A 26,623-nucleotide genomic window follows, 5' to 3' on the forward strand; every position below is an offset into this window, starting at 1 on the left:
TCATTTTTAAAAAATAAAGTTTATTAGATCATAATGTTGTCTGAATTTACCACCTTTGTCAAAAGTGAACTCAAAGCTTCCAATGTAGTCTATAATTCCTCAATCAAAGTCAGCAACTTACGGACAGCTTCAGCATCTACAGTCGAGCTTTCACTAGCCAGACAAACTTCCCTTAAAATAAATTTAAAAAAAAGTTTTAGTTTACATTTTTTCACAGTGCATCATCCATTCCTTTTACTGTTTTGTTAATCAACTACATGGTAAAATTATACCCAGTTATAATTACCGAAATAATCGCAGTGACTGAGTCATCTTCTCAAATTCTCTTGCTTTTCTATGTCCCTTTTGAATAACCTCCTCTGGAAGATTAGCAAGCCTTGCTGCATTAAAGCCATAGCTTTTAGGACAGGCTCCTTTAATGAATTTATACAGGAAGGTAATAGTCTCCTGGCTGGGATCTTCACATTCATTTTCTACCATGCATGCCTAAAAAAGAAAAATTACATGCTGGCAACGGAAGTACCCATTCAAAAACATAACTTTTGAATAAACAACTTGTACATACCATGTGTCCTAGGCGCACCGCAACGTTTTGAGAATAGTCTTCAACCAGTGAATGGTAGTGGGTAGAAAACAATGTACGGCACTTTATATTCTCAGCAAGTTCTTTAACAACTGCATTTGCTATTGCTGTCCCATCAAATGTTGCAGTACCTCTTCCTATGAAAATAAAATATACATGAACTATGTGTTACACAATCTGCCATATTATATTCGAAGGGACATGCCTCACAAAGGAATGGAAAAAAATGTACTAAAGATCAGTTTAGTATATCCAAAAGCATTCTGTAAACAGGCCCTCTCTAGCTAAGTAGGTCTGCTTGGAGTTCAGGAATACTACTCGAGTACCACTGCGCTTCAGAAACTTCCTTTTAGTTCTCTTTAAATAGCCTCATTATCCAATAAATATTCTCACTATCCCTGTAAAATTGCCACCTTAGGGCCAACTGTGGGGTCTATGGACGAAGGTGAGTGTATTCATAGTCTTTAAGAGATGTGTCCTTCAGACCATTTTCCAGAAAAATAATTCTTTGTACTAATGTTTTGGAAATTTTAGTATCTTACCTAATTCATCCACAAGCACCAGAGAATGTGCTGTTGCATGTTTAAGTATACTGGCAGTTTCACTCAATTCAACAAAAAATGTACTTTCACCTAAAAAAAAAATCACAAATAGGTGATCATTTTAAGAATCCTGTTGTAACAGTAGATTCATCTTTTAGGTTCATATCCTTTGAATCTATTATGAACTACCATGATACTAAGAGATTACTTCTAGTATGTTAAAAATTGCATAATGCTTTCAAATGTCTGAAAGCATTCTGCCTTGCGTAACACCAGAAAAAACTAAATAAAGCATCCTATTTAAAGGTAGATGTGTTTAACACCTAAAATATAGAAATGAACTGTCAAATAACAGAGCCTTAGGTAGGGAAAAAAACTCACCTGACATTATTCTGTCTGAGGCACCAAGTCTAGTAAACACTCTATCGATTGGTGTGAGCCTACACACTTCAGCTGGTACATAACAACCCATCTGGGCCATTACAACCAGTAGGCCGGCCTGTGAATGAGGGAGAAAAAGGTCTTTTATGACTGGTGTTAGAGAACAGATAGAGATATCTCTATGTATATCCAGAAGACAGAGATAATAAGCCCTAATAAATCTTTATTAACTAGGAGTAGTCAGGCACTCTAAAAAAATTCTTCACAAACCTAAGTAGGAAAAGTGAGGCTTAGGAAGGCATGAGGCTTAGGGTCTAACTGGCTTTATTTGAAACCTCAGCACCTATATGCTAACCAACTACACTGGTGATTCTCAACCTAAAACTACTGATGCCCAGAACCAATTCCAGACCAAACAATCAGTTTCAGAGGATGAACACACCCCAACTCCCAGATACTTTTTTGTTGTGCTCTCTAGATGATTTTTGATTTAAAAATGAAAAGGAGGTTGAAAACCACCTTACTACACTATTGCTCCTCTCTAGTTAGCAAATTTGTACAGAAATATAATACAGTGCAGTAGAGTCAGGGGGTCAGCAAACATTTTCTGTCAAGGGCCCAATGTCTGTTACACATCGTTCTTTTTCTACAACCCTTTAAAATCTAAATCATATTTAGCTCAGTAGCTAGCTAACCCCTGGCAGAAGGTCAGAAAAATATATTTATTGTTTTCCCTAAAAGCAGTTCCCAACAGTTAACTAGAGGTCATGAATCACTTTCCTGTATGAACAAGTGCAATGGTTCTTGTATAAGGGTTCCTAGAAATGAACCTAATTTAAGAACAAACATAAAACATTTGTATAATTTTCATTCATTATGAATACCTCTGCCTTCACAGGAAATGGATTCAATCAAAGTCAGAGTTCATAAAAAAACTCATGGCCTGAAACCACCTTCACCTTCTTAATATACTTCCCTTAACATCAGGCAAATATTTGACCAATAAGAATACAGTTCTTAGTTTCATGACTCAAGGAGTTTCCCTTTGCTTCCTAATAAGTCAATGACTGAATTCTGTCATATGCTCCTTGGGAAACGGTGGCCTAAATATGTACCATATTCACTCTTTAAGTGTTACAAATAATTTGGTGTAACAAAACTTCAAGTTTACCTGTCTCATGAGCGTAGACTTGCCCCCCATATTCGGTCCAGTAACAAGCACACAGTAAGCTTTGCCATTTTCTTCCTCTTCCTCACAGCCTATTAGAATGTCATTTGGAATAAAGTCATCACCAAAAAAAGTCTTCGTAATGCAGGGGTGGCGTGATCCTTTAAGGTCTAGAAAGGGAGGAGTATCTTCTCCTGGCAACAGAATTACTGGACGACACATAGGACCATCACCCCCTCGACTGTAGTTAGCCAGGCACAGTAAGACATCTGTTAAAGAGAGGTCAAAAGTGAAGCGTCATTATTTTTGAGGTTTCTTGATAAGCACAAAGGCCCAACTTCTATAAGTCTTCCAGAAATGTGTTTTTAGTGAAGGTGGCATGCTCTACTTGCCCTTTAGACATGGCAGCTTTTTTTCTAAAAGTAAGCACTCTAGTGACATTGTTTTAACTGCACAAAAATAAGTCATCAGCCTAAATGTTTTACATGTCTTATAGCACTTGTACTGAAATGAGAATTAACTTCCAATTTCAGCCCAAGAAAATATCCCCTCAAAGTAGATTTTAAGTCCTCTAATATCTAAACCAGAGGTATGCCAAAGGAAAGCTAAGATACAACAGAGAGATGCTGTAGTGGTCTCTCCTTGATATAACCATGGAGCTATAACACTTCTTAGAAGCAGAATATTCTGACAATAAGCAAAATCTTAAGAGGAAAATATATTGACCAATTTTGAACACCTGAGCTGAGGGATGATTTTACATTACCTACCAAACTGTTTAAAACTGTATTGGCTTAAGTAATGTGGCACACTCAAAAACCATGATAGATATACACACTCAAAAACAGAATAGGATGCCATTTTATTCTGGACAGTTGTGTTCAGACTAAAATAGTTTTGTACAAATCTGGGTAAACTATGGTTGCTGCATTTTTACAACAGAAAAAAACCCAAAACTGTAAAACAAGCAAAGGCTCCAAATGACTTGGCCATGAAATTTAAAGAAAAAGGAAATTACTTATGAAGCTGAAAAGGTTACCAAATTACAAATACATAAATCAGGGCTCTTAGAAATCAACTGTAGAAAAGCAAGTGTGACAACTTGGGCTAAAAGAAAAAGGGAGGATTAAAATCTTTTGAAACGTTCATGTAAAGAGATTCACTGAAATACAAGAAAGAATGCAAGGGTGTATATATATATATATCTATATCTGTATATATATATATATATATATATATATATATATAAACAAAAACTGAGTGATAGGTCAAGGGATAGCTTTAAATTAGTGTGACAAAAAATAGCTTAAAAAACAGCATTTATCGAATACTACAAATTCAACTGAAATTTGATTAAAATATATACGTGTCCCTTGAGTTTAGGGATACGAGTCAATGAGGACTTTGCAATGGACTTTCCAATCTTAATATACAGTTGGAACACAGGACGTTACTAACCAAAGCTTTAGGAACAAGCCTCTTGAAAACCTTACCCAACACTGCGATGCACTCCACAGCAGCCTGCCAGTCCTTGTAATTTTTATCAAAGTTATAGAACAGTCGCCGCATGCAGTCCTTTAATGATACATCTCTCCGTTCTTCAGCATTTATCAGATTAGCCAACTTTTTCTCAATTGTTTTGGTCCAGTATCGTTTACAGCCCTTCTTGGTAGATTTCAACTCATATTCTTCCGGCAAATTACGGGTGATGAAATTCTCGGGAATTTCCAACTGGTAACGATTCCTACCAATTCCCCAGTAGACTATGGTCCTACAGCCAATTCTACTACGCTGTTTCTCCAAGTATTCCAGGAGGCTCTGTTCATTTTCTCTTATGTCAGCAAGAGCTTGATCATAATCAGAGTCAAATCCTGCCTTGGGAGTAATCAGTCCAGTCTTTCGAGCCTTTTCATGGTCAAAGGCTGTATCCCATCGGTTTAGTTCTAAAGTCAAATCAGGAAAGCGGCCTTCAGGATTTTTTGCCTGCAGAGTAAGGACCTGCTTAAGGATTTTAGACTTAAAGTCATCAATGACTTCCTCCATAACCCCTATAATTTTACATAGTACTTTGAATCCTTCCAGAGCAGAAAGAAAATCAATAATCTTTTTTTTGCTGTATGTGGTTTCTTCATACATTATAGCCCTGCTATCTGGGTGGTTCTGGCTCTTCAGGGGAGAGCCAACATTATGAATTTTACTCAGTAGCCTCTCAAGGTCTGGAAGCTTCTTTAGAAGGTCTACAACCTCAGAGATTTTGTCAGGCACAACCATTAGGTCTTCTATGGCATCTAGACGATCACTGATAACATAAGGGTTACAGAGTGGGGCACAAAGCCATTGCTTTAGGAGCCGCTTACCGAAGGGAGTATAGCAAGTATCAATCTTGTCTAACAGGGTCCCTTCAGTAGAACCATTTGTTCCATTCAGAAAAATCTCCAAGTTGCTTAATGTCACAGCATCTAGCACCATTCGTTGACTGGCTTTAGCAAAGACAGCACCAGGTCCTATAGCACGGACCGTGTCAGAATCCAAGGGAATATATTCTTCAAAATTAGCCATTGATAGAAGCTCCTGATCAATAAGGCATTTTTTGAGGTAGAAGACACAACCACCAAGAGCAGAGAGGGCCAATTCACTCTTCTCTCCCGGTGTCAACCCAACAGAATCAGACTCTGAGGTCATACCTTTAAGCACCTGGGGTAACATCACCCCACTGTCCTCATTTAACTTGTCCGTAAAATATCCTTCTTCAAGGAGAGTTCTCAAAGTTTTGGCTGCATCCCAAAACTGGGAACCTGGTATCAGACCTTCCTGAAGAGAAGAGGACAATGAACCCTTGAGAATCATCTTAGTTTCCACTGAGAGATTTCCTTTCTCAAACAAGACTTGTACTGGAGGATAGTGTGCCACTAACGTCCTAAACCTGGAACAATGGCGATCATCTGAAAACTGACCTATGAAGAACTTCCCTAGCGAGGTATCAACAAAACATACTCCATACACTCGAGCGTGGCCAGAAGAATCTTCTTCTTTTTCTTTGAGGCTAAGAAGGTATTTACTGTAGTTCTCTGAGGGGTCACCTTCCAGCACACTGTAGGTCTGTGTACCCTTGGTAATGACCCTACAGATCTCCCTCCTCACCACTCTGTCATACTTAGATATATGTGCCATCTTTCGGCATCGTGCCTCCATCATTTCCGGGGTCTCGGTCTGTTCCACCCGTGCTACTTTATAGCCCTTCTGGACCAGGGAATCTGAATATCGGCCAAATGCAATTTCAGGGAAACCAGAATGGGCCCAGTTGCCTTTCATGAATACCAGCCCTAGTTCACTGACTCCAGTAAGAGCATCCATGTGGTATAGCTCATAAAACTTCCCCACCTTATAAAATATGACAAGATCAAAGTTCTGAGACTTAATCTGCCACCACTTTCTCATCCCAGGAGTACAGGAATTAAGGAAATCCTCAGGCACATAGAGTGTGGATGCATCAAAATCAGGGTGATCAGGTCGCCTCCTGTGCTTATCTCTTCTCTTCTCCTCCTTAAGCCACTCTAAAGTTTCATGATACCAGATGGTAGGGCGACTACTGTCATCACATCCTCCACTAACGTGGGCTTGGGATTCCGAATTTTGAGGGGCAGAGAAAGCACTCAAAGTATTCTTGGTTTCTGATGAAATGCCAGTTGCTCGTTTGGTGGCCGAGGGCATTTCCTTCCTTGAACTTTTCCTTTTGAGGGAGCCATTACCAGTTATCATTCTCTTCCTCTTTGGAGCAACTTTAACAGGGCTGTCCAGGCCTTCACTGTCACTATCCCCTACTCCACTGCTTATTTCATCACTGCTTCCTTCCTCCTTAGCATCTGGCTTAAATTCCACATCAGAGCCACCAATGTCACTCTCAGAGTCTGATATGACCCTTCGCTTTTTTATCTGGCGGCTACTTCGCCTAGATCCTTGCACCTTTGGCCTCACTTCCTCTTCACTCTCAATTTCATTTTCTTCTTCACTCTTATCTGATGCGTAAGTGGCACCTGCCTGGAAGGCAAAGAAGAGTATTTTAAAACAAAGTAAAATTTGGAAAATGACAATATTGCTGTGGAATCTCTCAATATGCTGCAACTTCATCTATCAAGAGAACCCACCTCCAGAAATAAACTATTTTCTTTCTCAAGGGATATCAATTTCAGTTTCACCTAACATTAAAACAAGTATCACAATACAGGATTAAGTGATTCTGTCATGAGAGTTCTATCCTATTCAATACTGATGAAGTCCTTAGGATGACCACACAGCACAAATACCCATAGACGATGTCCTCATTAACAGTCATAGCTGTGGAAAAAACTTTCAGGCTTCTGTTATCTTTCTTCCAGGGTCACCTCTCCTCTTATATTTGGACATGTTATGAAGTTTACCATTTTATAAATTCTTTAGTATAAAAAAGCAGTAAATCAACCTAGTTCTAGTCCTTGCTTTCCACAAACCAGCTGTACCTTCTTGGGCAAGGCACATTCACATATTATCATGGGCCTCCCTCATACGTAAAGCAGTATGAGGCTAAATGATTTCTGTAGTCACCATCCAGGTCTAAACATCTGAGTAACGTTATGATCTCTGGTTTCAACCTCAAAAATAAGATTAGAAACTCTTCTTTCATTTCTCTTAAAATACTCATTATATTAACTTACTTATTGCCTATCTCATCTAGAATAGAATAAAACAAAATCAAACTTATAGATGAATCTTTTTAAGCACACAGCATTAATTTACTAAATTAGAGAATGATGACTGTGTTTGTTTTAAATATACCAATTATCTGTTCATTTCCTTAACAAGATTTAATTCACTCAAATAGTGACCATTAATATTTGAAACCAAGGTTGTATTTCAAGGTTACTCAACCTCTATTCTTACCAATCCAAAATACAACAAAAAGTATTAGAGCATAAAACTGGATATTAATTTCCACACCCTCATACAGCAGCTTATTACCAGACACCAGGACCAATTTTATCACCATGTCCTTACTGTCCCTAAGCTCTCTATACTGGTTACCAAAATGGTCCTGCCTTTTACAGCATGTGTCTTTCTAGCAGGCTTGAGAACTTAAGTAAAAAGAGGTGCTAGGCTGCTGAGATTCTAAATAATATAACATGACCTACAGTCCAGGAATGTATAGAAGTATGCATGTTTGAGTACTAAATAGATACATGGAAAATACCACTCTAATATGCCCCTGACCCTTTTTCATCACTCTCCTAACAGAAGTAACAACCGCCTGTTAGCACTGTCCCACCTCCGTCTCTTCTTCCTCCTCTGGTTCTGAGGGCTCATCACACACTGCCAATTCAAGCCTCTTAATCTTGTCTTTATTCAAGGCTTCATCTGCACGTTGCATTGCTCTGAGAATTTCAGGCTTTGAACTGTAGAAATGACCCCCTTTCTGGGCTTCCTTTGACTTCGAACCTAAAAAACATATATATATTTATTTACAAATAGGAACTGTTGGCTGGATATTTGGCTCAATGTATAGCACTTGCCCTAAGGAACAAGAGTGACAACAATCAAGTATAATTTTTAATCTCCCATTATTTCTGATTGATACAGATAGATCAATAAAGCCTACAAGGAAGGAATTTTCAGGGAAAAACTACCAGTGAAACTGAAATTACCTATTTTACCTCATTTAAGCTGCCTTAACTGTTGGTCACCCAGGACCACTTAGTCTCTCTTCTATAATGACCTGGGACTGTGACCCGAAACACCTAGGCACACCTCCTCTTCAGGTGAGGCATGAGATCTAAAGGGGGTTTGAGACCCTTTTTAAAAAAACATTACTTAAGGAAGGCAAAAACTACACTGTCACTTAAATGAAGCAATGATATTAAAAATGTTTGTTCCCAAGGCAGTTAGATAAGATGTTAAAAAAAAAAAAAAATCCTACATTTTGGGACAGTAACCCAGTTCAGACTTGTAATGTTAAATTTTTTCAAAACAGTAGCATCAAAATGTCTTGCTCTACTTTAAAGTAAAACTTTTCCTTTATTCATTTCATTTCAAAGAGCTATAGTATTAAATGACATTTCCATCCACTGAGCAAAATTTCTATCCACAAGACCAATAATACAGAATTGTTTTAGTTCTTTTCCAAGAGGCATAACTAGGAATGTCTTTTTCTCTTCTTCTACCTGAATATACCTATAGTTGGAAAATGAACCTGAATTTGTCTAACAGATCCAAACGTTATAATTACACCCTTCTTTCTATATACTAAAACTGATGGGACATCCTAAATTTCCATGGAATTAGCAACGTTCATAAGCTGACTAAAACAAAGCTGCAATTTCTCAATTCTCTAAAGAGCTGCACCAAAACTACAAACTGCAACAATCAAAATCATTAAGAGCAGCTCTGAACTTTTCCCAAAGTACCTGCTGCAGCTGTACTTACCCCACCCACACACCTATCTGGTGTCATCGTCATTCCCTGAAACCTCTGATGCAAACTACAACTCTAAGACCATGCCCCCCAAAGAAGGCCTACTTTTTTTCATGCATGCCTCTTTGCTGATTTATTCACATACATGTATTGCAATGATCTGGATATTTAAAGGGCAGAGGGCAGTATGCACATGGGTTGTTTTATAAAATAATTACAACATAAATGTAAACTTTTTTGATCTCTTTTTAAAGTCCTTTTTTGCCAAAGCTTTGTTTAAAATCTCAAAATTAGTCCTGGAAAAAGACCTCACTTATCATCTGGTCCAACTCTCTCTCATTTTATATATATGCAAACAGAATCAGAAAATAAGATTATACAGCAAATTAGTGGAGAAGACTGAACCAAATTCCCTTATTTTCTTTCCATCCTACATGTCAGATTTCTGTGTGGACTTAACTTTCTTCAGTGTGCCGTCCCTGCCCTGCAGGATGAAGAGTACTATGACCAAAAGGCATGATTCCCAGAGGTTTCTGGGAAAATGAACATTGTTCTGATTCCAAAACACTGAGTTCAACAATGTCCTAGCCAGGAGAGTCTGAAGATAGTGGAGAAAAACCTGTACATGCTGGACTGTTCAGGCACTGCATCCTGCAGTCATACTGTACATGCACTGTACAATCCAAGAGACTGATAGGGTGCACCCAGCCCAAGTGAAGCTATAAATGCAGGACTGCTGATGTCTGTGATAAATAAGGCCGGGCCTAGGAAGAGAAAGTTAAGGTTCCAGAAATCTGATTTCTGATGTGAACCTCAATGCAGATGTGCTCATAAGGTGAGGATTTTGAAGGCCAGGTAGCATGCATCTCCATCTGTCCTAAAGAATGTCACTGATCTATATTCTGTGCATCTTGGCTGCATTTATTTTCTTTTGGAACCTTTAAGATGGGAACACTTTAATTTACTCTTTTCATGTCTGAGTATGGCATTTTGGTCCAAATCACGAGATCCAATCATGAAATCATTTTTCCTTTAATGATATGATATTGCTATAACTCACTCAGAAGGACGGAAATGCAGCTTAAGACCAGCTGCATCTTATCCTTTTCCCATGCTAGAAGCTTTCACCACACCACTCCTGCAATTTATTTGAGTAAAATATGCTTAATTCCACTGTATGGGAGACACTAACACTCAGACTCATGTGTGCGTGCATGCTCTCTCTCTCACAAACATACACAATCTGCAGAGTGAATCTTTTACCTGTATATGGCTTTAATAGCCTTCTGCTAACCCAGCCCCTCGTTGGGCTGTCATCAAAAAACTGTACATGAACTCGGGCAGACTTTCCTTTCTCACGGATGAATGTTCCATCAAAAGGGTGGTTGTAAACCAGGCAAGGCCACCAAGGGTAACCCTCCATCTTGGCCCAAACCAAATCACCTGGTGAGAAGTCACAAGAACTGTTGCCAAAAGAAAATACATAATTTGGTTAATATTTTGTTAAGCTACATTAAAGGCAATTACCTACAAAGAAGCAATTTTAAGGAAGGTATCTCTAAGACTCCTTTGAAATTTTCTGGCATTAATATACAGGAACAGAAATTCTAGAATTAATGATTTTTTAAAAAACATTTTCAAGTTATTTTTAAAAACATAAGCAAATATCACAATGTTTATTAAGAGAAACAAGGTTAGAGACTATCTCAGAATTATTCAAGGTTTAAAAACTGTGGCAGAATTCTGATAGACTACTGATAGCAGGAAAAAGACATAAACTCATTGTACTTGTGATCCAAATTATAATGAGTAACACCTGTACTACAAATATGGTCTACATAGGAACAGGATCTGACCCAAAGTATTAATACCAAACATACCGACTGTGTAAATTTGCTGCTTATATTCAATATTATCGACTTTGCTCCAATGTATTCCAAATACTCCAAAAGCTGCCTATAGCACACTACTACCCCCACCCTCACCCTAAAAATCTAGCTTTATGGAAAAACTTAAGTCAAGAGATAAGTGCCTAATGTACCCAAAATAGTTGAGTACATAATGCCTACAGAATCAACAGGAGATTCAATCTTCACAAAAGCTGATTTAGCCCTAAAGGTTTCCTGAGAAAGGGAGAGGAGGGGAAAGGAGAGGGAGAGGGTAGCAGTGTCCAGTGACAGACTACAAGAGTCCCTCAGTGATGGAGAGGGACAACAACTGATAAACCCTGCTCAAGTACTATATACCAAGATTTTCTAAGCCCGCTTACAGGTTTTCGCTGAATAACTACAAATGTAAAATAAGCACATTACAAAAAGAATATTTTAGACATTTTTGAATCATCAATTGAGGCCACCTTATAAAATCAGGCCCAATCATAAAATTAAAGTATTTCTTTCTTCAAAAAAATGTGAATATGGAAATCCCTATGCTGGACAGTTAGAAAAGAAACCAGAACAGGAGCGTGGCTTCAGCTGGTGCTTATATCAAGGGCCTTTAAGGTACATTCTTCTTTCAACTTAGAAATCTATAGCAACCAGCACAACTTTATAATTATTGCTGTCAAACACCACAAGGCTCATCTTCAAACAGGGAGCTGTGTCTGCACCATTCAGACTTCTTACCTTAAGTGCTTCATCCTTCCTAACATATCCATTAATTAACAGGATACAAAGACCCTTATCTCCGTGTGGAACTGTCAAGCAGGCTTTCCCTTAACTTAGGCAGGTAGCCACTTAACCACAAAGTCTATCACACACTGGTATCAGAAAACCACAAGCTGGGACTTCCCTGGCGGCGCAGCGGTTTAAGAATCCACCTGTCAATGCACGGGACACGGGTTCAAGCCCTGGTCCTGGAAGATCCCACCTGTGGCAGAGCAATTAAGCCCGTGCACCACAACTACTGAGCCGCACACCTAGAGCCTGTGCTCCACAACAAGAGAAGCCACCGCTCTCTGGAACTAGAGAAAGCCTGCATGCAGCAACAAAGACCCAACGCAGCCAAAAATAAAGTTATTAAAAATAAATTTAAAAATTAAAATGACAATATATCTCAAATGTTTGATATTCTTGGGATTTTAAAGACAGTTTTAAAAAGGTAAGAGGAGGGCTTCCCTGGTGGCGCAGTGGTTGAGCGTCTGCCTGCCGATGCAGGGGATGTGGGTTCGTGCCCCGGTCTGGGAAGACCCCACAGGCCGCGGAGCGGCTGGGCCCGTGAGCCATGGCCGCTGGGCCTGCGCGTCCGGAGCCTGTGCCCCGCAACGGGAGAGGCCACAGCAGTAACAGGTCCGCATACCGCAAAAAAACCAAAAAAAAGTAAGAGGAAAAGGTGACAGCTCAGAAAAACAAGTGTAAAAGCCTTCATACAATTAAAAATAAGAAATGACTTAAGCTAAATATACGGTGAACAGATCTTTAAGCTTTTGCTTTAAAAATCACATTATTTTTGCTCCCTCTTCAGCCCATTACCTTGGTGTTGATTACTAGTTGTGCCCCAAATTTGTAGGCAAAATTTTTGGCTATCTACTTTTTAAAAAAGAATCAGTAGATAGCAATGTACTGCTAGAATTTGCTCCTATAAACAATAAAAGATAGACTGGGTATGTCTAACAAAAACTTGTGTATGTAAATACAAGTTTCACAAACGTGAAACATGCTCTCAAGCCAACTTTAGAAATCAAACGATCAGTGTCTGTATCTACCTCTTAAGGTGGACCATTAGAGCAGAATTCCCCTACCCTCAAACAGCTAATGAGAAAAGAGAAGTAATCAGAGCAATTAATAACAAAGGCTCCCATCATACCTGCCCACCTGTACCTCTGCCCACATACCTGGCTTGCTTTCTTTCAGCTTGCATAACTATGGCACCCATCACTTACGCATTAGGTCTACAGTGACCATATAAATTATCATCCAAACTGGCCTCTAAAACTATTTCCTAAATAAATTATCATCCAAACTGGCCTCAGAAACTGTTTCCTAAATATTATTAGAAAGGAAGTCTACATAAAATACTAAAAGAAACCAGAGTTCTTCGGAGAGCAGCTTAAGAAGCAGGGACATTGACCATCCTCATCAGAATGAAAAGATGTTTTCAAAAGTTCTGAGGGCAGGGACTTCCCTGGTGGCGCAGGGGTTAAGAATCCGCCTGCCGATGCTGGGGACACGGGTTTGAGCCCTGGTCCGGGAGGAATCCCACATGCCACGGAGCACCTAAGCCCATGCGCCGCAACTACTGAGCCTGCACTCTAGAGCCCATGAGACACAACCACTGAGCCCGTGCGCCACAACTACTGAAGCCCACCCGCCTAGAGCCCGTGCTCTGCAACAAGAGAAGCCACCGCAATAAGAAGCCCGCGCAACACAACAAAGAGTAGCCCCTGCTCTCCGCAACTAGAGAAAGCCCGCGTGCAGCAACAAGACCCAACACAACCAAAAATTTTTTAAAAGTTCTGAGGGCAATGTTAAAAAGTCATAAAAGGGCTTCCCTGGTGGCACAGTGGTTGAGAGTCTGCCTGCCAATGCAGGGGACACGGGTTCGTGCCCCGGTCGGGGAAGATCCCACATACCGCGGAGCGGCTGGGCCCGTGAGCCATGGCCGCTGAGCCTGCGCGTCCGGAGCCTGTGCTCCGCAACAGGAGAGGCCACAACAGTGAGAGGCCCGCATACCGCAAAAAAAATAATAATAATAAAATAATAATAATTTTAAAAATCATAAAAGCCAGCTTAAAAGAGGCTCCCACTGACCAAAGTATAAGTTCAGCATCTTTTTAAATACCAGTTTTAATAGTATCGATTAAATCAAATTAGGTCTGTGAAACTGAGTCCACAATGATACTTTTTTAAAAGCTTGAATACTTTTCTTACAATAATATTATATTAGGTGTGATATTATTTGGAAAATGTATTACTATAGATTTAATTGTATGAAAATTGTCAGGAAAGGCACCTACAACTAGGGCAGATAGTTACCTTTAACTAAAGGCTCTTAGGAAAAAAAAAAACTTGTCAATGTCTGACACACCACTCCTATAAATGAGTACAAGGCATACACTTAAAATTTTTTACTGTCCTCATAATCAACAGATAATTATCACTGAAATGAGACTGTGAAAAATAAACTAGCTAAGACTTGCTTAAAAAACCCAGATTTAGTTGTCAGAAGCCTTGCTCACAGCTCTTTCAATTATGGTCTTAATAAACTACAGAAGAAATAAAGTATTGAGAAGCAGGCCTAGAGTGCATAAACATACATCCTGTAGCCATTTATTGAAACTGATGTCACCTCGACTCCTTCATTTCTCTCATCAACAAAAGTGGAAAAATACTTTTGCATCACACCTGACTGACAAAGTAACTAAGGGGAAAAAAAAACAGGCAAAACACTTTAACACTGGAGCACAAGAGAAAACTAAATGACAAATAACCATTAAAAGATGCTCAACTTCTTTTAAAGAGTTCAACGACCCTCATAAAAAGTCCAAATGTCTTTGTAGCCCATTAGCCTGTTGGTGACTGGATCTCTGCATACCTAAGGCTCCTGCCTCCTCTTCATTCTCAATTTGCAGGACCTTCCTCTTCCTGCACCAGCTTCTAAAACTCCCTCACCTCCACAGTAGCCTGGCTAACTTCTTCTTGTCCTCTAGTCTCAGCCTAGAGAGCTGAAAGCCTACCCGGACCCACACATACCCCATCCTCCCCCCAAAGCACACGGAGCTCACCAACTCTGCTCCTGCTCTAGAATGGCCTTTTTGCTTGTCCCATTCACTGTTATATCCAGGATCTACAATGCCCAATACTGTGCCTGCCAGAGCAGATACGTTAACATTTGTTGAATAAAAGCCAAATCTATGTATACAAAAATAAGGTAAAATTCAAAAATTAAGAAAAAAAAGAAAGCCAAATCTATATACTGAATGGAGAGTTTCTTTAGAAGCCTAGTATCAAATGCCCATCTTTCCTGAATACTTTGGAAGTAGTCCCCATAGTAGGTGGTCAAGTGTAAACAATGTTATGCTTTTACAAGTCTCCTAAATTCAGACCTCAAAAAAACAAAGAGCATATGCTATACAACACATAAAGCACAACCATACAATAAATACTTCCATCCGTTTAGAATGGATGCAGGAAGAATCAAATTCATGTTTAAGTAAACATTATTAACACATTGTGCATCTCTCACCATGAAAAATAGTCTGTTACAGAGGATGCACATGTAGGGAAGGAAAAATATTTTCCCCTTTACCCTTCTGAGTTCTTGGCTAAGAGCCCCTGTAATAAAAGATTAACAAGAGGCTTCCCTGGTGGCGCACTGGTTAAGAGTCCGCCTGCCGATGCAGGGGACGCGGGTTCGTGCCCCGGTCCGGGAGGATCCCACATGCCGCTGAGCGGCTGGGCCCGTGCAACGCGAGAGGCCGCGGCGATGAGAGGCCCAAAATACCGCAAAAAAAAAAAAAAAAAAAAAAGATTAACAAGAAAAAGACAGACAAAAGTTTATTAACATGTATACCTCCCCATAAACGTGGGAGATACTAAGGAAAACTAACTCCTAGAGATGGCCCGAGTCACCATCTTAAAACATCATCTGCAGCTTTATAAAGACAAAAGAAAGGTGGGGTGGCGGGGACAGATAAGGGAGGTTACCAGGAAAAGAACAAAAAACAAGGGTATGGTTGTTATGCAGATTTCAGTCAGTGCCTTCTCCATTTAATAAGTTTCGGATGATTTAGAGTCACTCTTCTCTTCCTAGTACAGGGAGGGAGACATCCTTACAAATGGAGATTTCCTTTTTAAATGTAAATTTCCCTTACAGAAGAGTAACTTCTATAGCTCTCAGAGCTTCTCCAGTGTCCCCCAGTTTCTCAAAAATTATCAGTTCAAAATAACCTCTATGCCAGAGGCACATTATGGGGTGGCATATCCTGCTACTCTTCACACAACTACATAAACTTCTTGAGAGGGTCGCTTAAAGGAGAATAACACTGTAATTCCACGTAGACTTTGAAAAATCTGTGTAACACCTAAAACGCAGGACATTGTAAATCAACTACTCAAGTTTCTTATCCTGAATGCGTTCTTTATTTTTCTGTACCACTATTTCTTCATCCTTTCAAATGGCTACCATTACACACTATGCCTAATACAATACCTGGGATACAGTAAATGTGAGCTTTTCAAAATGTCGCCCGCTGCTCCAACAAAGGCCAGCCAAGCCCTGGAACAGCGCTGAACTGCCGAGAAGGCGAGGAAGACACCTCTGGGCAGGCTTCCCTATAATCGCGTCCCTACGTCCCCGCCCAGAGTCAGAGCAAGGCCTTTGGAGGCTCACTCTCAATTCCGGAAAAATTACACAGCCCCAACCTGCCCTGAAATCGCCAGCAAAAGATGCACTATATCAGGGAGTTCCCTGGTGGTCTAGTGGTTAGGATTCCTGGCTGTCACTGCTGGGGCCAGGGTTCAATCCCTGGTCGGGGACTGAGATCCCAAAAGCCTGGGGGAGGGGGGCGGCCAAAAAAAAGATGCACTGTTCCTTAAACTAACATTATTTTCAACTGGCACAATACTTCCAGGTGTCAAAATCGACACTGTTCCTAAACTTTGATCTGTTTGGGGGCATATGCTGTCTACCTACAGGATGAGCCAACTGGATCCCTGCACTTGCTGCTCCCCCGCCCCTGCAATCCTTACTATCACCAATCAGACGCCTCCGTCTACGAGTGGACACACCCCTCGCGCTCTAAACTCGTCGTCCACCCCCAACCCCCATACCCAGGCCGAGGGCCCGCCCACCCACCCCGCCAGAGGCTTCGAGTCCGAGGCGCTCAGCCAAACATCGAGCGTATTCCTCCAACGACTACTGGACCGGTAATTCAGCGTCCCAGCTGTGAAGGAGAAACGTCCTCCGGGAGTCCCACTCGCAGTACGCCGCGCCCCACAACCTGCAGGTGGCCGGCGGGCATTCCCCCGGCGGGCATTCCTCCTTCCCGCCACCCCTCCCCCGCCCCGGGTAGGCACCAGCCCCTCCCTCGCCCAGGGAGCGCACCCCACGCCGAGCAGGCAAGCTCTTTTCTCTTCCCGCCGCACCCTTAGCGCTCCCGTCTCTCATTTCTCCTCCCTGCCCCGAGCACCTTCCACTCCTCCTCCCCCACCTGACGGACCGCCTCTACCCCCGAACTAAGCGCGTCCTCCCTTCCCCTCCAACCCTTCGTACACAGCCGATTTCCTCCTACCCTGTTTACAAGCTACACCCCCAAGGCTCCCTGCGCTCTTTCAAGCCAAATATGCAACCCCCCCTCCTCCGAGCCCAGGCGCTGGCCGAGCACTCCAGCGCCACCCCCCCGAGGCGAGCCTCCCTTCCCTGGGCTCCCTGCGCCTCCCCCCACTGCACCACCTCCTCCGAGCCCAGGGCCTGGCCGCGCACCCCCCAGGCCCCTGAGGCGACCTCCCTGCGTCCCGACACCCCGCTACCTGGCGGGGACCGCAGGGGCTGCCGACTTCCGCAGGCCTCCGTTGAGGTTCCTCGCCTCGGCCCGCGAAGTGGAGCCCGCCAGGGGCCCCGGCCCAGGCCCGGCCTCGCTCCAGGCCGCATCCCCGCCTGGGGAAGGGGGAGAGGCCCCGGTGGCAGCGGCGGCGGCGCTTTCACTTGAGGCCCTGACCGGGTCTTTGCTGGCATTATTCAGGGCTGGAGACTTGGGGAAGAAGCTGTACAGCGTGCTTTGTCGCGACATGGCCACGGTCGCCGAGGCCCAGCCGCTGTGTCGGACCGAGCCACTAGAGGCACGGCAAGTACCGCGAGGGGCCTGCTGGCGGGAAATCGGGGGGGAGGCGCGCTCCGCCGGAGGAACACTGGCCCCATCGGCCAATCGGCAGGCCGTTCGCGGGCGGAGTCCCGGGCGGCGCGCGTCCGGCCCCGCCCCCTCGGGCGCCAGGAGACGTGGGGAGGGGAGGGGCCAGCACGCCGCGCGGGGTAGCTGCCCTTGGCGCCTCCAGCCTCCTCTCCCCGCGGCATGAATGGCCCGGGGCTGGTTAGGACTGGAACACCTCGGCCCGAGCGAAGCTGGGCGCTGCTGCGGGGCTGACCCCCTCGGGAAGGCGTTCCTCTTTGGAAGGGAATCTGGCGGTCGCGGGGGTGCGGTCACGCAGGGGCAGGTGTGTGCCGAGTGCGTGCACCGCGTAAGCATGAGTGGCCGCAGTGCAAGGGGTAAACCGAACGGCCACAGAAAGAAGCCCTGGCGGAGAAACGCCTTCCAGAGCCTGCATGAACAATCCCGCTGTTAGAACGCTTACCCCAAGGAACCGGAAAAGAAAAAAAGGATCCAGACTTAAATCAGCAGCAGATCAAGTCTTCTGTTCGCTTTGTATTCTCAAAGCGTTGCACATAGTAGGCACTTGATAAATACTTTACAACTGAACGCTAAGTTTTTGGCCCAGTATGAGTTTATGATTTAAAAAACAAATTGCCAGCCACACAGCTTTCCTCTGCCGGGAAGCAATCCAGTCATTTCACATAGATTAACTCATTAAATCCTCGCAATCACCTGTGAGGTAAGTATCAGTACTTCAGGTCCACTGTTCCTTATCTGAACTTCTTGGGCCAGGTGTGTCTCAGAATGCAGGATTTTTTATATTTTAGAAAAGTCACAAGGTGTGAATAAAAAGTTCCTGTTCTCCAAATTGAAGAAAGACGTTGGAAGACTGACAGCTCTTTGGCCCTAATCCCAAACTGTGAATAAGTAAGTATGGAATCCAGAATCCCAGAAACCAGCCCCAATCAGCAACAGCTGTGCTTTGGTGCGAACATCTAAAGATCAGCTCTTTGCTTTGTTCAGGAGGCTGTGTTCTGCCACACCGTTCTCCTGTGCTAGGCATGTAATAAAATCAGCTTTGTTCCAGAAGCAGTATTTGAAAGAATACCCTTCCCTACATGAGTATAATACATGACACCCTCAGAGAGTCTGGGGCAACACCCTAAAATCAAACGTAATATTCCTTCAGCAGAACATATGCTTTTTCACACTAAGTGGGATAAATATAGACTATAAATAGCCTCGGGTCAGCTCAGGTCAAAATTTGCTACCAAATGAGTTTGCACAAAACTTGTTTTTCAAAGCTTTTTGGATTTCAGAATTGCAAGTAAGGCATTGTTGACCTGTCTTATATCTCCTTTTTATGGCTGAAGAAACTGAGGCCCAGATGGGTCAGATGGCCCATGACCGAACAGCCAGAAAAGGGTGGAGTAGGAATTTAAATCCTGGGAAGTGTTTCTGGAGTCCTGTGTTACTAATAGAAATGTTATATTGCCTTCAGTTTAACATCGTTTTATTTCATCCTCACAACATTATATTAGGTTGAACTGTATAAAATTGCCGATATTCAACCTCTTTTTTTTTTTTTTTGGTCATGCCACACGGCTTGTGGGATCTTAGTTCCCCCACCAGGGATTGAACCAGAGCCCTCAACAGTAAGAGCGTGGAGTCCTAACCACTGGACCACCAGGGAATTCCGTATTCAAACTTTTTCAAAGTACAAAAATTCTGTTTCATTTGATTCAACTTAATATGATGTTATTATTCTTGTTTTACAGAGAGGAAATGTAGGCTCAGGGGGAATGAGCCAGTTATAAGACAGAGGTTAAGAGCCAGTGCTTGGGGTAACTCAAGACCTGGCCTCTGACCTAACTCACCAGGCAGGTAACAGCAATTTTACTTCTCTCAACTTGTTTCCTCATCATTAATGAGAACAATAATAACTTTGGGCCAAATTTTGGAGGCCCGTTAGATGCTTCCCACAAACAGGTAAAACGAGTAAGAAGTCACACATCTGAGAATCATCAAACACACAATCCCTCGGTAGGTAAAGTCACCCAACCTTCTCCATGCAGAAGGCACATACTGTGTGTGAAGAACACCCAACTCGGAACAAACAGAACAAGATACTTGTTTAGAGTTTGCTACCACCACTTGTGTCTGGCAGAGACTTAAAGGCAGACAGAGGAGTAGGAAAGCTTCAAAGTGAAAAAGCAGAGGCATCAGGTGTGCTGTGATTGGCCGTGGGGTAGCTGGAGGTGGGCTAACTAGAAGTAGAGCATCCTCTGTGATTGGTTTGGGGAAGCATACTTAGCTTCCTCTGATTGGTCCTGAGTTGGAAGTGGGGATTAAAAAAAAGAGAGAAGCTGGGGACTTCCCTGATGGCACAGTAGTTAAGAATCTGCCTGCCAATGCAGGGGACACGGGTTCGAGCCCTTGTCCAGGAAGATCCCACATGCCACGGAGCAACTAAGCCCGGGTGCCACAACTACTGAGTCCATATGCCACAACTACTGAAGCCCGCACGCCTAGAGCCCGTGCTCCACAACAAGAGAAGCCACCGCAGTGAGAAGCCCATGCACCACAGCAGAGTAGCCCCCGCTCGCCACAACTAGCGAAAGCCCGCACACAGCAAGGAAGAGCAACACAGCCAAAAAATTTTAAAAAAAGAGAGAGAGAAGCTGACCAGCTATCAACCAAGTCCTGAAAGTTCTGGGGCAGTTGCTGCAGAGGTCTTTGTCTTCTGGACTGGTTGCTGCAGAAGTTGTGATTTGGCTTCAATCTGCAGCAACGAGCTCAGGAAGTCAACTGTAGCTGCAGCAACCAGTCCAGGGAGCCAAACAACAGCCCTTGTAGCAATGCCTGTCAACTCACTGCCAAATGCAAATAATGATGGCTGATTCCCTTGCTGTAGCAAGGTCTGAGTAAACAGCCTTTGCTTGTTCTCATTTGGGTGGTCTTAACTATTTCGACATGTCTGAGAGCAGAGCCTTCCAGGCAGAGGTCAACAGCCTCTAAGTGAAAAGCAAACACCTTGAGTTTGGGAATAGCAAGGTGGCCCGAATGGTTGGAGGAGGATGAACTGGGGTGGGGTGGGAGAGCGGTAGGACGTGTGGTCAGGGAAGAAAGGCAAGGGCAGATGATCCAAGGCCTTATGGGACTTTTGGCTTTGACTCTGAGTGAGCTGGGGAGCCACTGCAGGTCTTGAGTAGACGAATGACCTGATCTGACACGGACTGCTAGATTGAGAATAAACTGTATTTAATAAACAGCAACCTAATTGAGCTATATTGTTCTCTACAGAAGCAAGAGTGTGGAAATAGGAAGCATAAAGTCTAGGGGGAAAAAGAACCAGAAGAGCAGGAATCCGTGGTATTTATATCCAAAATTCTGGACACATTCACCCTGCGATGACTCATGAATAGGGGAGGGTGAAATACCCCTCAAGAGTTAACCATGTGTGCTCTGCACCTGTGCTCCCCACTCATGTGACACTTCCTTCAACTGCATTTTTACTTTGTGCCAGGCACTGATGTTGGTACAATAGATATAGCTGTGGACCAGACCGATACATCCAGAGATGTATGGAGATTGCTGTAGGGGAGCTAAATTTCCACCCCAAAATGTGTCTCTTTGACATGAGGATTAATTTAGCCTGATTACTTTTAAGAAACAGAAGACTTGGAAAATTTTCCTTGTTACCTCCCCCTTAACTGCCTAAAAGAATTTAGATAAAGGGCCTATTCCTGGAATAGAGCTATTACCATAGATGTCTGCAAAGAATATAGGCTAGGTGTAGTGGGGGAAACTCAGCAGGGCCTAGAGATCAGAGTCCACTCTGTCCCACCCTCTGCATGGACTAGCAAACATTTATTTACCAAACATTTGCTTTTCCATCTCCACTTGCATTGCCTTCCTCCCCTTTGAGGTCCCAAAACACTACCCCCAACATCCTCTTTTGTCTTTAGCTGAACATGGTATTTAAGGTGAGAATTTCTGCCATTTTGATGAGTTACTCAGTTTTCCTGGGCCTCTTCCATGTATACATGTTACTTTTATTGGATTATCTCCTGTTAATCTTACTCACATCAACTTAATTCTTAGACCAGCCAGAATTTAGAAGGGTAGAGGAAAATATCTTCCTCCCTGACACTGCTGAAAACACAAGCAGTTACTATATGCCAGTCCCAGTGGGCTCATAGATTATGTTAGATCACTTTGATAGGAATTTAGGCTAGTACCATGGTTCCCAAACTGGACACCAAGGCACCCCAGGGAATGAGAGCAAATTCACAGGGGCACCATGAGGTATTTTTAAGTTTCAAGGGAAATTCAACAACACCTGTCAGGCACTGTACTGCTAACTGCAGTTAGTTCGCAGTTTCAACACGAACTCATGCTACATTTCTTTTAATGATATCGTTGGGGAAGAAAAAAACAGCATTTCCTCTACCCTCTTAGGTTCAGTTTTGGGTGTCTGCAAATTAAGCTGACAAAAGAGATTAGCAAAAGAAAGAGTTTACTTTTGCATGCAATGCGAATACATGCAGACATGCTCCATGAGTAACTCAAAGGGGTGGGTTAGAACTGGGAGCTTATACATCTAACTTACTGGGGGAAAGAGTGGGGGAAGAAACAACTTCTATAGTGAGGACAAATCGGTTTATTTAGGAAAGACAAATGGGTTTTTAGAAGACAAGAAAGTTTGTGGTAATAGATTATGCAGGTACCAGTTCTTTTTCTATCTTCTTCACGGCCGTGAAACTCCCCTGGAGAGAGGATTTTCTCTCCCGTCCCACCCCCCCCACCCCACCCCCGCCCCGTCCCGCCCCATCCCACCCCACCCCACAGCATGTGGGATCGACCAGGAATCAAACCTATGCCCCCTGCAGTGGAAGCAGAGTCCTAACCACTGTACCACCAGGGAATTCCCCCTGGAGAGAGGATTAATGGCAGACTCATTTCTCAGAAGTTGCTTCTTTTAGTCAAAGTAAACTCCAAGAAGTCTTCTTTCTGCATCTGGTGAATCTCAAATGTCTTCAGCTTAAAATAATCTTTATACAAACTCTGGTATTCTGAGTAGGTCCCCACAACAACATATCTTTGTGACACTGAGTTTTTGGTGTTTTCTGTGGTAAAAAGCGAGTACCATGTAGAATGAGTGTGGTGGGATCCAAATCTGATTTTAAAGTTTGAGAAGTTGTACAGTGCCCAACCAGCACACACATTTCAATACTATGTATAGGTTATTTAAGAATGAAATAGGGGGCTTCCCTGGTGGCGCAGTGGTTGAGAGTCCGCCTGCCGACGCAGGGGACACGGGTTCGTGCCCCGGTCTGGGAAGATCCCACATGTCCCGGAGCCGCTGGGCCCGTGAGCCATGGCCGCTGAGCCTGCGCGTCCGGAGCCTGTGCTCCGCAACGGGAGAGGCCACAACAGTGAGAGGGTCGTGCACCGCAAAAAAAAAAATATATATATATATATATTTTTTTTTCCTTTTAATTTATCTGTATTTTTTCCCCAAACAGCTACTAAATTATTAGGACATAAATGCTTCTTAATTTGTATAGGCATACACTGCATTGAGGAACCTGCACACCGCAACGAAGAGCAGCCCCCGCTCGCCGCAACTAGAGAAAGCTGCGCGCAGCAACGAAGACCCAATGCAGCCAAAAATAAAGAAAGAAAGAAAAAAAGTTGTATGGGCATAAAACTTAATACATGGAACTGTTAAGTATTTCCTTTGGCCTAGGAGGCTTGGTTCAGAAGGTAATGAGATATTAAAAGCACCAGGGTTTAGTTTTATGAACCTCCAGCCTAGTGGTTAAGGGTTCTGCATTCAAACTTCCTGTGTTCAAATCCCAGCTGAACTGCTTACTGACTGTATGACTTTGTTGGGCAATTTACTTAACTTCTCTCCTTGCTTCAGTTTCTTCACCTGTAAATTGGGAATGATGATAACAGGACCTACTTCATCGGGTTGTGGTGAGGATTGAGTGGAATGGCTTTGTAAAGCCCTCAGTCCAGTGCCTGCACACCAATTAATGGGACACAGTTACATAAAGAAAGCTCTGAACATTTTCCAGAAGAATGCAGTGCTCTGTGTTCCCGCTCCGCCCATCTCAGGATCAGGCTGACCAAACAGCCCTTGCCTTTGTCTTAGGCCTTGGGAGATAAAGTCAAATCTGGAAAAGGAAGGGAGTGTTTTGTGAGGTCCTGTCCTAGCCCAATCAGCCCTTGATCACCAGGGACAAGCCTATAGTCTGACAAAGTCAGGTTTTTTTGGCCAGCTGCACAGAAGGAGACTCCATAGCATAGGAGGGACCAAACAAAGGAAACAAAAGAAAACCTACAATTATGTGCTTTGGGGGAGGGTGGAGTTTAGGAGAAATTTACCTGAAGCCATGTTTGGATAGGCTCAAAGCAAAGCAGGGTGTAAAGTCAAACCTAGACTAAAAGGTGGAAACTACAAAGTTAAGACAGATGTGGCATGGTGTGTCCAAAAAAAAAAAATCCCTTATCTAATGCGGTGCACCTGGGTTGTAAATAGAAGCCGCTTTTCTGTGTCAGAGTGAGTTAGAACGTGCAGGCGAGAATGGGGTGTTTCATTCCTGCTGACAAAATTTCAAACAGCAAAGTTTCTGACGGTCTCTGATTTTAGAGGACAAAGACTTCTCAGTGAGTAAGAAAGCAGGAGTCCTTCTGCCACTGCAGCTTGTCCTTGAGAGAAATAGTGTTTCCTGTTCAACTTTGCAACTGGCTTTATCTTTGTTATCCCAGCTGGATGAATGGCAGGGCACATTTTTAACTTCTCATTCCTTCTCATTGCTAATTTTTGCTTTCTCAGTCTTGGAAATGAGGAGGAGGGGAACTTGGTGGTGGCCAGGTAGAAGGAGACAATAGCTGCATCCTGCCTTTTGGGCAGCAAGGGGACTGAAATCAAAGGTGTCAGTGCATTGCCTATGGCCCTGAGGTATGGTGGAGGCTGAGTGACTGGCTTGGGGAGGATGGGGCCTAGACCACCTGGAGAGAGGGGGAGACAGGCCAGAGGCCTTGCACACAGCCTGGAGCACTCTCCCCGCCCCCATCCCACCATTCCTCTTTCTTGGAAGCTTCCCTGTTATCTCAGACCACCAAGGGGGAGGACTAGCCCAGGCATTTCTCTGATTCCCAGAGCCCTCCTAGGTAGAATTGCCAGATACTTTTCTAATGACTAGAGCAACCCTTTTGCACTGAATGTGGTTTCAGCTTCTGATCTCTCAAGTCTGGCCCCAGCCTCCCTTCCCAGCTGACTGCCATTCCTACCCTCTGCCTTCTCTGTGCTGGCCTCATCTTCTCCCCTGAAGCCATACAGACCTGCTCTCAATCCCAGAGACCTCACACACAAACGGTGGCAGCCTGGGTAAATTATTTGCACTGGAGCCTTGATCTCCCAATCGGATAAATGGGGTGGACTAATATCTACCTCACAGGGGTATTGGGAGAATGGAATGAGATGAAGACAGTTACCAAGAATGTAATCTGTGCCCTATAAGTCCCTTCCTTTTCACATGCTGTCTCTGCCCCCTGCAAAGCTCTTGCTCACTTTTCCTTCGCTAATCCCAACACAAACGGAGCTGAGCAGAGCCCTGTGCCCCCTGCCCCGCCACGTACAAAGCCCCTCCGTGTCCCCTGCCTCTTGTTCGTAGAGAAGCTGAAGTCTCCCAGGCCTCCCTGAGTCACCAAGGAGCAGGCTCAAGCAGCTAATGATCAGGACATTAAAGTCACAGCATCGTTCAGTGTCTGATGCACATTCCTGAGTTGTTTTACAAATACTGTAACTGCCACCAGAGGGAAAAGCTAACTGCATGATGACCAGACTATAGCCATGACATAAGCTGCTCCGTCTGGAGCAGTACTGGATCTATGGCACACACAATTCCAAGAACTGGCCTTAAGAGAATGGAATTAACACTATTGCTCATAATAATCTATATCTTTGTGGTGGACATCAAAATAATTATAGCTTGCTCTGCCCGTATATGTAAGCGGGCAACTGAAATTGTCAGCAAAGAGACGCTACCGTCCCAAGTTGACATCTTCCATCCTGAGAATACAGTACCCTACGTCAGCATGAAGAAATTATGGAAGATGGATCTTCACCCCTAATCCCATAGAAGTGGAATGATGTTCTGACAAGTGGGGATTTGTAAGCAGCTCTTGGCAGGAGAGAGCTCTTTACAGGAGACCTCTTTTGTCCTGTCACTTTAGCAGAGCTGTATTATAACTAACCTTAAACCAGGCATCCCCATGCTCTACTCACCTCTGGCCCAAGCACACCTTTCAAATCTTTTGATCACACAATACCTTGCCTAAACTGTTGGTTCTTTCCATAGATCGAAGAAATAGAAATGAGGAATAAGTAATTAACCAATGACCAGATCTCTTCCTTAAGTTCCCCTTCAGTAATCTCACAAACTGTGTAAACGAGATAGCATCTAAAGAAAGATGACTAGGAGTCGACAAGCCTGCTTGCAGTGGAAGACGGAAATGAGTCTGAGCCCCTATTTCCCTGATTAACTGAGATTACTTCCCCTTTTCCCTTTAAAAACTTTCAGGGCTGAGCAGAATCTTTGGAGCTGGATTTGGGATGCAAGTCCACCTTTTCTCCAGAATGTCAGCTTTGTGATTAAAAGCAACACTTTCAGTTTCTACCAATACTT

The 26,623-nt window shown here is 43.3% G+C and overlaps 1 protein-coding gene and 1 long non-coding RNA gene across 6 annotated transcripts; one reads left to right on the forward strand and one right to left on the reverse strand.

Moving 5' to 3' along the window:
* On the reverse strand, positions 1-17,843 carry MSH6 (mutS homolog 6). 3 transcript variants are annotated; one of them, XM_060026664.1, is made up of 10 exons: positions 17,584-17,843; positions 10,379-10,578; positions 7,974-8,143; positions 4,168-6,712; positions 2,678-2,943; positions 1,507-1,624; positions 1,126-1,215; positions 566-720; positions 287-486; positions 1-171 (listed from the first exon to the last, which is right to left on the reverse strand). In XM_060026664.1, the coding sequence occupies exons 1-10, from the start codon at positions 17,841-17,843 to the stop codon at positions 90-92; spliced, it is 4,086 nt and encodes a 1,361-aa protein (XP_059882647.1). In that variant the 3' UTR covers positions 1-89. The 3 variants fall into 3 exon arrangements, with proteins under 3 accessions (XP_059882647.1, XP_059882649.1, XP_059882648.1); XM_060026666.2 differs by having other exon boundaries at positions 17,595-17,799; XM_060026665.1 differs by lacking the exon at positions 1,126-1,215.
* On the forward strand, positions 16,974-23,564 carry LOC138414234 (uncharacterized). 3 transcript variants are annotated; one of them, XR_011246687.1, is made up of 4 exons: positions 16,974-17,060; positions 17,796-17,897; positions 18,749-18,848; positions 23,492-23,564. It is a non-coding gene; the product is annotated as an uncharacterized lncRNA (long non-coding RNA). The 3 variants fall into 3 exon arrangements; XR_011246686.1 differs by lacking the exon at positions 23,492-23,564 and adding an exon at positions 19,700-19,784; XR_011246685.1 differs by lacking the exon at positions 23,492-23,564 and having other exon boundaries at positions 18,749-18,956.
* The last annotated feature ends 3,059 nt before the right edge of the window (positions 23,565-26,623 follow it).

This window comes from Delphinus delphis, chromosome 12 (genome assembly GCF_949987515.2).
Source record: "Delphinus delphis chromosome 12, mDelDel1.2, whole genome shotgun sequence".
NCBI lineage: Eukaryota > Metazoa > Chordata > Mammalia > Artiodactyla > Delphinidae > Delphinus > Delphinus delphis.